Below are 13,956 nucleotides of genomic sequence, written 5' to 3'. Positions count from 1 at the left end.
CTCCACTACTGGCGGCCTGGGTTCGTATCCCTGGCGCGCACCGACCCACCACTTCTCCAGCCATGCTGACGCGGCATCCCACATACAGCAACTAGAAGGACGTGCAACTACGACATACAACTATCTACCGGGGCTTTGGGGGAAAAAAGGAGGAGGATTGGCAATAGATGTTAGCTCAGAGCCAGTCTTCCTCAGCAAAAAGAGGAGGATTAGCACGGATGTTAGCTCAGGGCTGATCTTCCTCACAAAAAAAAAAAAAAGAAAGAAAGAGACAAATCAGGAAAGAGAGAGACAGGGGATGCAGGAATCTGAAGCTCCAGAAAGGACAGAGAGGAAGGGAATCTGCTGGATTACAATTGAGGGATATCAGAAGAGGGGACATCTGTGCTCGTCTTCTCTGACGAGCCACCTCAAACTTCAAATCCCACATAGAAGAAGGCATAGAAGGTAACCAGTCCAGACTGCAGCAGACTGGAAGACTCTGGAAGATATTTCTCCAAGAAAATGAAATTGACAGAATATCTGATTTAGGTTCCCAAGCTCTCGAGAGGAGATTTAAACAATTGGTAGAGAGCATAGGATTAAACTGGTGATAACTACATAGAAAACTACTTAAACAAAAAACAAGACCACTATTAGCATGGGAAAAAATAAAAAGTTGTAAAGAAAAGGAAAACTGATCAAAGTTTATGACAAGGCTAGGAATAGCATTTTCATGGACATGATAACTATAAAGGTGGAATGCTGACATAACCAAAATTACAATATACCTATCCTGGGACTACGGGGAATCAGAAGAGCGTGCATGTGTAGGAGGACAGGGGGAGAAAAGGGAGCTAAGTAAATCCTCACTTTCCATATCAGGAAGCCCAAAAATAATGCCCAAAACAATATAAGCATGTAATTAACTATCAAAACCAACACCTGAAAGAAAACAGTAAAAGTGATTGCCTCTGGGGAAATGAAAATGGGGAGAAAAGGCATGGATAAATGTGTTTTTTCTGAACAAACCACACAGAAATAGTTGACTTGTTAAAATTACACGAACGTGGGGCCGGCCCTGTGGCGTAGTGGTTAAGTGCGCGCACTCCGCTGCTAGCGGCCCGGGTTCGGATCCCGGGCGCGCACCAACGCACCGCTTGTCAGGCCATGCTGTGGCGGCGTCCCATATAAAGTGGAGGAAGACGGGCACAGATGTTAGCCCAGGGCCAGTCTTCCTCAGCAAAAAGAGGAGGATTCGCATGGATGTTAGCTCAGGGCTGATCTTCCTCACAAAAAATAAACAAATAAACAAACAAATAAAATTACACGAATGTATAATTTTAATAAAAACTAAAAATAACTAACATTTATTGAATAATTAGTATGTGCTAGACGTTGTTATGTTCTTAGCACTTTACATGTATTTAATCCTACAGTCCTGAGGTGGGATTCACTAGGTTCTTATCACTATTTACAAATGAGAAAACTGAGTCACAAAGAATTTAAGAAACTTGCCTAAGGTCCCACAGCTAATTAATGTCAACATGAATGATGTCATTCAACAGTACAGAATTAAACTGCCCGACTAATGTCAAAGACAGTAAAGCTTGTTCCACTCCAATCTGTCCTCTCATCTCCTGCTCATCACATTAATACATCATCAAAAATTCAGCCATTCTTGGAGAAAATACTTGCAAATCACATATCTCATAAGAGATTAATATCCGTAATACATAAAGAACCCCTAAAACTCAAAGATTTAAAAAAAAACCAACTCAAAAATGGGCAAAGGAATTGAATAGATATTTCTGCAAAGAAGATACACAAATGATGAATAGGCATATGAAAAGATGCTCAACATCATTAATCATTAGGGACATGCAAAGAGAAATGACTTCACATCCATTAGGATGGCTACCGTTTAAAAAAAAAAGCACAACCAGAAAACAAGTGTTAGCATGGATGTACAGCAATTGGAACCCTTGTGCACTGTTGGTGGGAATGTAAAATGGAACAGTCATTGTGGAAAACAGTATGGTGGTTCCTCAAAAGAGTAAACATGTAATTATCACTTGATCCAGCAATCTCATTTCAGGGTATGTATACAAAAGAATTAAAACCAGGGACTCAAACACATATTTGTATGCCAATATTCATCGCAGCATTATTCACAATAGCCAAAAGAAGGAAACAAACCAAATGGCCATTGATTGATGAATAAACAAAATCTGGCATACAGTGAAATCATATTCGACGTTAAAAAAAATAAAATTCTGATACATGCTACAACATAGATGAACCTTGACAACATTATGCTAAGTGAAATAAGCCATATACAAAACGACAAATATTGTATGAATTCACTTATATGAGGTACCTACAGTAGTCAAATTCTGAGAGACAGAAAGTAGAACAGTAGTTACCAGGGGATGGGGGAAGAGGGAACAGAGAGTTAGTACTTAATGGGTATAAAGTTTCAGTATGAGATGTTGAAAAAGTTGTGGTAATGGCTGCACAACAATGTGAATGTACTTAATGCCACTGAACTGTACATTTAGAAATGGTTAAAATGGTAAATCTTATATTATATATATTTTACCACAACAAAAAAGAATAAATTGATACACACAACAATATGGATAAATCTCAAAATAATTATTAAGCGAAAGAAGCCAGACAAAAAAATAGTGCATATTGTTAAATTCCATTTATATAAAATTCTAAAAAATGCAAACTAATCTATGACAGAAAGCAGATCAGTGTTGCCTGAGCCAAGAGGCAGAGGATGCAAGTGAGGGCAGGAAAGAGGGATTACCAAGCGCACAAGGAAGCTTCTGGGGGTAATGGACATGTTCACTACCTTGATTGTGGTGACGGCTTCACAAGTGTGTTAAAACTTATGAAACTGTAAACTTTAAATATTGTATGTAAATTATACTTCAATAAAGCTATTGTGAGAGGGAAGAAGAAATCAGCCATTCTTGTTGGCCTCGCCTTCTCTTGACAATTGGGAGATGTCACCACTGGTCGTCTTTTCTCACCGGCACTGAACACTGCCATTCTTTTCTGGTGAAAAGATATGGTACTATATATAAACATTTCTTATCACCTCTGCCTCTTCTTTTTTTGGGTGAGGGGGGAGAAGATTGGCCCTGCGCTAATACCTGTTGCTAATCTTCCTCTTTTTTCCTTTTTCTCCCCAAAGCCCCAGTACATAGTTGTGTATCATACTTGTCGAGTTCTATATGGGATGCTGCCTCTGCATGGCTTGATGAGCGGTGAGTAGGTATGCACCCAGGATCTGAACCAGCGAACCGCGGGCCACCGAAGCCGAACGTGAGAACTCATCCAGTTCACCACGGGGCCGGCCCCACCTCTGCCTCTTCTAATCTGGTCCACCATCTCCAGCTGGATTACCGCAATAGACTCTTTCAGCTCTCCTGCTTCCAGTGCTGCCTCCCTTCTGTTACTTAAAACTGCAACGGCTCCCCATCTCACTCCAAGTACCAGCCCAGTGCCTTGTTACAATATTACAATATTACAAGGCCCTATCTTCTGCCCAGCCCCCACCTCTAGTCTTCCCTCTCTGTCTTCCCTTCTGTTACTTTTCCTCTTCTCTTCTTCTATTCCCTCCACACTTGCTGCTTCTGAAACATCCCTACATCATGTTCCATCTCTGGGCCTTCGATAGTCCCTCCACCTAGACTATTCCTTCACTCATTCTCTCCTTCCAGTCTTTGCTCAAATGTTACCTTCTAAAGGAAGCCTGACCTTCCTATTTAAAACTGTAAGCCTGAGCCTCACCCTTGTTATACAATCTTCTTATTTATTTACTTTCTGTCTGTCCTTGTTAAAACATAAGCTCCATGAGGGCAGGGATTTTTGTTCATTGTTATATGTTCAGCATCTAGAAGAGTGCTTGGCAAATAGTAGATGCTTACTGTTAACTGAATAAATAATTGCATGAGGGTAAAAAAAAAAAACGTGACTTATAAAACCAAACAAGTTTTACCAAGCAATATAATTGACTTCAAAAATAACAAGACGTGGCACAATACAATGAAACAAACAAGGTCAAACGAGCTTTGAGACCTTAGACAGGGATGCTGGGAGGCTAAAAAAAACATCAAATATCATAGCATTTTTTAAAATTATGAATGCTCCAAAACTCCTAGCTGCAATTACATTCTAGTTTTTCATGGTCTCAAAGATGAGTTAAGAAATATAAAGCTACTCATTACAAAATAAAGATTTAAGAATTATGGGAACAAATTACCATCCTTAAGTGGATTCAACTTTTCCTGAGTCAGACATAAACGAGAATCCTAGAGGTCCCAAGAAAATTACTGCAAAGTCCCTGCTTTCTAGCCTATCACATACTCAACAGGAATCATGGATTGGCCTCTCTTCCTTTTCCTCCTTTGCCCTTCATGAGAAACCTGGAAAATAGTATCAAGGATCTGCAATACTTGGCACTAGTTAAACTTCGTAAGAATTGTTCTTCCCGGCCGGCCCCGTGGCTTAGCGGTTAAGTACGCGTGCTCCGCTACTGGCAGCCCGGGTTCAGATCCCAGGCGTGCACCGATGCGCTGCCTCTCCGGCCATGCTGAGGCCGCGTTCCACATACAGCAACTAGAAGAATGTGCAGCTATGACATACAACTATCTACTGGGGCTTTGGGGGAAAAACAAATAAATAAAATAAAAAAAAGAATTGTTTTTCCTATAAAGAATGTTGCAGAAAATGTTTCCTTCCAAACAAACAAACAAAAAATGATAACCAATATTTATTGCTTAGGTGGTCTTTTTGAAGACATTCCATAGTTAAAGAACAAGGTATAGGACTATATTAAACAATGGGTTGTTAATGCCTTCCCTGCTAAAATTTGTTTTTTCATATCTAGGAGAAACAAGCAATTGCCAGAAAGGCTAGAATAGGAAAATCAAATACTCTAATTATGTACCCATGGTTCCCCAGAGCCATTACTGATTAAAAACTGTTACCATTTCAATCTTCCTACTGGAGATATCTACTAACTAGAACTGCTTGTGAAGCCAATGAATTTACATGTAATTACATGTATCCTACACAATCACTTCTCAATGACCTCTACTCACAGAAATAAACCAAAGAGGGATGACTGGCTCATTATAAATTTACATGAAGATTTCACTGGGAAACGGCATTGAGAGCCTGAAAGATCTTAAGCTTCAACTGAATTTAATTTCGGCAGGAAGTAATCACTTCTACTTCTGAACCACCAATGCATTTTAAATAAACTTCTCCTGTGGTGTGTAACACTTCTCTGTCACTAAGTAATTATGTGAGCTTGGACAAGTCACTTCCATTCTCCCGGCCTCAGCGTTTTCTTCTGTAAAATGAGAGGCTTGAACTAGGTGATTTCAAAAGTCCCTTCCAGATCGGGCATTTCATCATTTCATAATTACAATCACAAGAGCACATCTTACTTCACCTATCCTTTCAAGGCAAGAAGGGCATTTGATTTACCTTGAGAGTCTCCATACTGTCTAGAACAGGCAATTGAACCTCCCTTGGCAATTGCTCCACAAACATGTTCAAGGACGCAGAAAAGAGTACAGTTGGTTGAAATTTCCACTCTCTTTGCCCCCTTTAAGCCCTTGTCAACCCCAACCATGATTTTAACCCAAATGGCTCTCTTCAAGTCCACTCTTACCATACCTCTGGCAGGATTATAAGGAAGCCAGAGAAATAAACATATCACTTGTCACCTGGAAGAAGTTACCTAGAAGAAATGCACCCGCCAAAAAGTTCCAAGGCACACGCTTTGTAAACCATCTGACCCAACATCACACATATAGCCAGAGACCCAGAGTTCCATTTCATAGAAGAAGGTAATCTAATGCATTCCAATCATCAGAAACTAAATGTTGAAAGCTACAGCACATGTCGTGGGGAGAGACAAGTGAGGTGGCAGGGAGACAAGAGGGCATCAAGACCTGCAAGGAAGAGCAAGCAGAACATTCCCTTAACCTTTCTAGAGGTGGACATCTTATAAACCCAAATCCCAGAGGCAGCTGTACTGCAGGGATAGGAGACACTTGCTCATAAGGCATTTAGCCTTAGCTCTTGGGACTCTGAAGCCAGAATGTCTGGGTTCAAATCCTAGCTCTGCTAATTAATAGCTGTATAACCTTGGAAAAGTTAATCATCCTTCTGTGCCTCAGTCTCCTCATCTGTAAAGTAGGGATAACAGCAGCACTTCGATCATAAGGTTGTTGGAAAAATAAAATGAGTTAATACATGTACTGCTCATACCAGTACCTGGTAAACAGTAGGTGCTCAATAAATGAGAGCGTCTAGTTACTGCTGTTATTATTAGACAGTTCTGGGAACCTCGGGGTTAAGAGAACAAAGGAATTACACCGCACAGATTCAAAGTCTGTACTTCCCTCCTCTGGGTGATAACTGCAAGGATAAACCTTTATATATTTATGTGTATTTGTGTACGTTATTAGTCTTAACCACTCCCAACAACAGAAACTATTCTTCAAAAATTTAAATTCCTTTCTAAACGATATTCTAGATTTCAAAAACGACTCGATCACACAGGCTCTGGGAGTACAATAGGACTATTAAACTGTAGGGCTGAGAGCACATGGGCACACAAAGACATCTCTGTAGCAGTCTGAGCTATCACATACCGCTGCCTCCATTTCAGAGAGATGCCTCCTTAAGAAAGCAACGAACAAACTCCACTGTTCGCTCACATCAGAGTTCTTGGATGTGATAGTTCTTAAATCCCTGGCAAGGCCTTATTAGAGATCAGAGGATCTCAGTTCTCTCCATTAGGACAGCGTCAAATCCCCTTCAAGAAATTTTCTTAGGTCAGCATCATTATTTGAGATGCCAGGGAAACTGGTGAAACTTCCAACCACTAAACTAGTTCCTTGTTTGGGGCTGAAGACATAAGGTAAAGGTAGAAAATATTTTAGCTATCTTGAGGAAATTTTTGAGACTGGAACTGGTAAGAAATTTAAAGAGAACCATGAAAATTTCTTATTAAAATCCCTTTTTCAAAACAGTCGTTTTAGTAAAGAAAAAACAAATACCACCACAACAAAATCCAACTAAAAAACTAAAGTTTTCAGAAAATAATGACCCTTAAAAGTTCCAGGTCATTCCCTGATGCAATATCTAGAACTCTGTTTCTCCAAGCATCTTTCATAAACAAGTACAAGAGTTAAACAGGTACAAGAGCTAATATTTTGTCGTGTTCCTTTTTCAGATGATGAGGTAAAGAAGAAAGTCAGCAATGGTCATGCTGTCCTCAAGATGTTCAACTACATTTTTTATAATTCTGTTCTGAAAAACAACGGAGACCCTAAACACAGAGAAACTGAACAAAAGAAGCAGCAAAATTTGGGTAGACCACAAAAAAGGTAGTCTATGATCTCTGTTCCAAGGGGACCAGATCTCAGAAACTCCAAGAACAAGTTTGCCACAGCAACCCTATTAGGCCGAACACTGCAGAACTGATGGGGGTGCTGGAGCGTTTCCAGAAAACAGAGGATTGTCTGTCTACAACACCCACCTCAGTTGCTTCTGGTAAGGAAGGACAGTAGTCAAAACTGTATAAAGCCAAGAACAAGTCATAATTGACAAATCACTCCCATCAAGACAGTGATGTCAATCATAATAAAATATTTTGGCAAGACTGGAAACGTGCACCTGTGGGAACCTGGAAAATGTGACAGCTTTTTGTTTTCCTGGCCCTTTATCAGCAAGTTAATTATAGCAACTGTACAACCTACTCAGAGCTTGAGAGAAACGCAGTTGGCTGTTGAAACCAAGATGCTGCTCTCCTGAGCATGGGAAAGACAGATGACAATAGTGCTTACACACGAAAATACTCTGAGTACAGCATGACAACGAGCTAGACAGCACAGCCAGATGAGAAAGAAGTATTTTCTGCAGATATATGGGTGTGCAAGCCTAAGAAGGACACACAACACCTCTGTACATACACACCCACAAATACACAAACACACATACACACGCATGTAAATCTCCAGAGCCTACATGGCTCTGGTCACGTTACATTCAGGGCTGCTTCCTCACAGGGCAGACTGTACCTTCACAGCTATAACTGTACACCGCCACCGCTGACCTCTCCACCAGATTTTCATCATGATGCCAGCTCACCGCCATTTTCCCCATGCCAAAGTACGGTTCCTCTTTCAGGTACGGCATTTTCTGGGGATCCATGAAATTCAACAAAGTTACGTTGTATGCTGCTCTGTTCTTCATGTCCATTTCATCTTGTCCATCAAAGGACGACCCCATACCAACCCTGGGGAAATCTGGGCCTATACACACTGGCACAGCATCGATATTAGCTTTTTCTTTGGAAGCCAGCTCCTCCAAAGCCTGGATGGTCTCTATCTGCAGGTAGTCATTGAGCTTGAGGAAGGTCTGACAGGCAGCAGCTATTTCAGCCTCGCTGTATTTCGCATTGGAACCCTTCACTGGCCAGGGTGCCGTAAAGAGCCTGGTGTTCAGGTACTTGTAGGTGCAGCCTGGGTTACCAATGAGGATGCGAGACACTGGAGTGAGCAGATCTTTGCCTTGGATCCTAACCAGGTCCCGAAATAAGCAGCCATGCTTGTGCAGTGCCAGAAAGGCTTCCTGAACCTCTTTATGGAGCTCCTCGGGGACGCTGCCGGCTTCTCGGAGAATTAGTTTAGGATATTTCAGCTGCCACTAAAACAAAACCAAAGTAAAAACATGTTTATGAATAGTGATAATTTTGTTATTTCCAAAAATGTGTTCCTTTGCAAGCATTAAGAGGAAAAAAAAAACCATCAGGTGGTATTTCCAAACAGGATTCTTCTCTCTCTAGCCTAAAACAGAAGACTAAATAAAACAAATGTCATCAACTCTCCAGTCAAGTTTCAAGTCCAAGCTCAAACAATTAACAATCTTTCAAATTATAGTAATAATAATTTGGGCTTTCATCTCCCAGTTTCCCTCTAGGACCACTTCTCCCCACCCCTCAGTCTGTCTTCCAGCCTTTGCCCATCCAGAAAACACAATTTTATTAATTAACTGCTCAATGCCTACCTATTAAGTGCTTACTAAGTGCCGTGTACTATTCTCAATGATTTACACACATTAACTCGTTTACTTCTCACAACTTTATGTGGTAGTACCATTACGATGTCTAGTCTATAGATGAGAATACTGAAGCATAGAGAACTTTAAAAGTTTGCCCAAAGCCACGTAGCTGATAAATACTGGAGCTGGAACTTGAAGCCACTGGGCTCCAGAGTCTGGCTCCAGAGCATGCGTACTTAACCACGAGACTGCACTGCCTCTCGATAAATGACAATCTGGTTTCTGCTTCAATGCTTTCACTGAAAGAGAAATCACTTCTCTTTGGGAGTTAGACACTAAGTCCCATGAACACAAGAGCCGTGACCATTTTGTTCACAACCATAATACTAGTGCCCAGAATGTACTCAGTAAATGTGGAATGAACGAACGAGTATTCCACTGCAATTCAGAAAGTTGTAATAATTCTACCGGCGTCACTGGAGGAGAGTACTGTAAGATAATTCCCTCCTCTAATGCGGAAATACATGGATTTATCGATGCAGTTGAGGACTGCATAATCTTTTCAGCCACGACTTCTGGCTCCTAGGGCTGGACACATGAAGTTGTGTCAAGCCAGAGTTCCCTGATTCTATACAATGAAACTGACTTTTTTTTAACCAAAGCACAGGATTTTACATTTATCCCTAGAAAGTTTAAGCTAATTGGTTCCTTCTTAGTATTGTGTTGCCCACCATTTTTGACACACATTCCTTCTATATCTTCATTCAATAATTAGCATTTATATGATAAACAGGGCAAGACCATTTATTCTTCTATACATTTTTTTTTCATCCTACATATGTCTATAGAGCACCTACCGAATAGCAGACGGAGACAAGGTTTCTGCCCTGACAGAGCTATTTACCAAATCAGGTAAATAAATATGGAGAAGCAATCCCAAATTATGTTAAGTACTACACAGAAACAAACCAGTAGGAAATCTGCCATTAGAGAAGGAAAGACTCTAAGGAGCTGGCATTTAAGCTGAGATCTTCAGGAGAAGAAGGTGCCAGCCATGTGACGAGCTAGGGCAAGAACTTCCCAGAAAGAGGGACCAAAAAAATACAAAGGCACTGAGGATGGAGACCAGACTATTCTAGAGACAAAAGGAAGGCCAGTTTTACTAGAGCAAAAGAGCCAAAGGCAGAGTGACATGCGATGAGGAGGAAGAGGAAGGCAGAGTTGCACCGCACTGAGCCTGGGAGGTCAAAGAAAGGAAACTGGATTTGACTCCAGGTGCGCTGGAGGACTTCACGGGGGAGAAGAGTCATTTGATTTACGTTTTATAAAAATCACTCAGTTAAAATATCAGGCATGGATTGGAAAGAGGCAAATGTGAAAGTGGACAATCCTATTAGGTGCTATTACAATCGCCCAGGAGAAAAGTGATGATGGTATGAATTAGAGACAGAGATAAATGGACAGATAAAATACATATTTTATAGGCAAAGGACATGCTTATGGATTAGATGTGAGGGATGAAGCAAGGAAAGAAGCTACGGATGACTCCCAGATTTCTGGATTTAATAACTGAATAAACAATTTATAATTTTTTTGAATAAGAAAGACTGGGACAAAACAGGAATGGTAGGTAGAAGAATAAGAAGGAATGAGGTGCTCCATTTTGGAGCTGTAGCCATTAAGACACCTATGAAATCTTCAGGTAGAAATAGCCAGGGGGCAACTGGACATACACATCTGGAACTCAGAGGAAAAAGTGAGGCTGGGGAAATCAAGGTGGGAGTTGTCAGCACACAGCTGATTTTTAAAGGGCTGGAAATGAGATCTCCTAGGGAAACAGCACAGATACAGAAGAGAGCCAAAGCCACTTCCCGAGTCACAGAGGAAGCCTCAGCACAAGAGACCAGGTAGAAAACCAGGAGAGTGTATTACTACAGAAGCCAAAAGACAGGAGTATTTCAAGAAGAACGGAGCAGTCAACTATGTCAGCTGCCCCTGAGAGGCCCAGTGAGGTGAGGACAGAAATTATCCACTAGATCTGGCAGCATGGAAATCACCGATGACAATGACAAGAGGAATTTCAGCAAAGTGGTGGGGATGAGAGTCAGATGAGAGGATGCTGATGATGGAAGGAAAGAGGAGGAAGTGGGGGTGGCATGTATAAATGTCTGAGTGGTTTTGCTATGAGAGGAATAAGAAAACAGAGCTGTTGATGAAGGGGAATGCTAGATCAAGGGCCAATCTTAATAATGGAAGATAGAAGAGTACACTAGAGTTTGTCAGTCTCTCATGGGAGTGATACAGGAGGAAGAGGTCGACGTTGCAGAAGAGAGGGTGATTAACCACAGGAGCCAAGTCCTTGAGCGTCTAGAGCAAGTGAGCTATACACACCCCATGGGATTTCTATGGCAACCCACTAGAGTTGGGGTCGGGGGGAGGGGACATATGTTTAATATGAGTACTATTATAAAACAGACACAAGTACACAAGTAGTTTGTACACACAAGTATACAAGTAGTACTTGTGTCTATTTTATAACTACCAGTGATGTGTCAGAGTCACTCTGCATCACCTCGAGAAAGCCTATTGTGTACGTCTCTTCCCAATGCACATTCAGTAATGCCACACTGGTAGCTTAAAATTAGCCATGGTGGAGTATTTACACCACAGCAATCAGGAAACACTAAAAATCAAGGCTAGTTTTTTCCTCAGAGAGCCAATTGTTAAACACTTAGTAGGACACCACTGTATACGCTCAAAATTTGTTACTGACAGCAGTATAAGATCAAAAACATTAGGATAGGAGAAAAGATACTTCCTATATTAGAATATGCTGGAAGGAGAAAGAATATGTGAATTCAGATAGGATTGTAAATTTGATAATAGACGGATGACTAAGTTACAGGGGGAAATTCGGGAGGATAAGGGGAGCACTCCAATTTTTCTCAGTGAAAATGTAAAACGAATCACTAGCTAAGAATGTGTGGTGGTCATTACGGCCGTTTGCCAAATAGTTCTGGATTCTTCCTCCATCACCCAGCTTTTTGGGCCCACTGTACAATTACACTTCCTGGCCCCCTCATGTTGAACAAAACAGGTGACTATTTCTGTCCAAAGAAAGATGATGGCTGTCACTTCCAGCCTGGAGCATTTCAATGCCAGTGCCAGACCTTCCAGAACACTCTTTTTCTCTCTGGCATAGTAGCCAGCTGGTGGCTTCTCAGATCCCTGAGTTACTACTTTAATGGGTAGTGACTCTCTGCCAAACCACAAATGATACATAAAATGAACAAGAAATATTGTTGGGTGAAGCTACCGAGATTTGAGGGTTGTTTGTTACTACAGCGTTATCTAGCCTATGCTGGCTGATCTAGAACGCAGGAAATAGAAGGTATGCAGGAAGTCTGAGGAAGTATGCAGATGGAAAATGAATTAGTCAAGTCTGAACGTGGGAAAATGACTCTACTAGGAAAGCACAGTAGGCTTGCCCTGCTTCTCAGAGTGCCTGTCTGAGGTGTGTGATCATAAATTTAAAGTGACAAAGAGCAGAGTTATGTGGCACAACACATGGACTGTCATTGAGACTGTCAAGATCTATTTAGGATTTATAGTTTCTATACCTCATTTATCCCAATTGGAAAACAGAAACAGAAATATCATACTTTCTGTTTACACAGCTCATGAAGAGAGCAATGTAATCTAGTGAGCAAGAGACAGAGCGTTCTGGAGCCATGAGCAAACTCTAATGTCATCACTAAACTAGTTATTCTCTGAGCGAGTCCCTGAGGCCTCAGTATACTTGAAGCACATGTAACTAGCAGAAGACTGGAAAAAACACACACGCACATATACATACACATACCACTCTTGCTGCTACTATCCCACGTATACTGGGGCTGGAGACTATAGAAGATATATTAACACAGGGAAAACAGAACTCTAAGGACCTGGGAAATTCACATAACCATATGAGTATCACATGTAAACACCCTGACATTAAAAACAGCATTCTAAAAATGAAACAATAATAACGATATGCGCAAGTATTCAAAAAATCTTTTTTTCACTGCTATCTCATGTCCCGCTGCCCTCCGACCACATTTGCTTTTCTCCTACAGGCCTCGGGCCCAGCACTTCAGCACTTCCCTTTCAAAGCAGGCTCTTTCCCCCAACCTCTACCTGGCAGGTCCTGCTCATCCTCCAAGTCACTTTCTCAAAGAAACTTACCCTGAATTCCACTCTCAAATAGGTGTCCTCCATTATTATTCGTCACACACATTACTTATCTTTCATAGCACTTATCAATCTCTAACTATATTTTTATTTGAACTTCTATTTGTTTAATAATCTCTCCTACAAGACTGCAATCTCTTAGAAGAAGGAGATGGTAGCGATTTTATTCTCCATTATATCTCTGGCACTTGGCTCAAATATAAGTGCTCAAGACTTCTTATAAGAATAAAAGAATAAAGGCTTGAAGACTGATAGAAAGCAGATTCGTGAATGTCTGGGCTGGGAGTGGGAAAGAAGACTGACTGCAAAGAGGCATGAGGCATCTTTTTGGGGTCCTGGAAGTGTTCTAAGACTACTATGGGGATGGTTGCACAACTCTGCAAATTTACCAAAAATTACTGAATTACACAATTTAAAAAGGTGAATTTTATAGTATGTAAATTATACATACACATGGTTCATCAATAAAGTGTTCTAAAAAGGAAGATTGAGGGGCTGGCCTGGTGGCATAGTGGTTAAGTTCATGCACTCCACTTCAGAAGGGTTTGCGGGTTTGGATCCCGGGCACTGATCTACACACTGCTCATCAAGCCATGCTATGGCAGCATCCCACGTACAAAATAGAGGAAGATGGGCACAGATGCT

The 13,956-nt window shown here is 41.1% G+C and overlaps 1 protein-coding gene across 2 annotated transcripts in view; it reads right to left on the bottom strand.

Moving 5' to 3' along the window:
• FTO (FTO alpha-ketoglutarate dependent dioxygenase) overlaps positions 1 to 13,956 on the bottom strand; it is a 358,292-nt gene that overhangs the window by 240,666 nt on the left and 103,670 nt on the right. For both annotated transcript variants that reach the window (XM_058527826.1, XM_058527827.1), the window contains exon 3: positions 8,097 to 8,724. In XM_058527826.1, coding sequence (XP_058383809.1) covers positions 8,097 to 8,724 — 628 coding nt within the window. The remainder of the gene's footprint in view (positions 1 to 8,096; positions 8,725 to 13,956) is intronic.

The sequence above is a fragment of the Diceros bicornis genome, chromosome 32, assembly GCF_020826845.1.
Source record: "Diceros bicornis minor isolate mBicDic1 chromosome 32, mDicBic1.mat.cur, whole genome shotgun sequence".
Taxonomy (NCBI): domain Eukaryota; kingdom Metazoa; phylum Chordata; class Mammalia; order Perissodactyla; family Rhinocerotidae; genus Diceros; species Diceros bicornis.
This window is presented reverse-complemented; position numbering and strand designations above follow the sequence as displayed.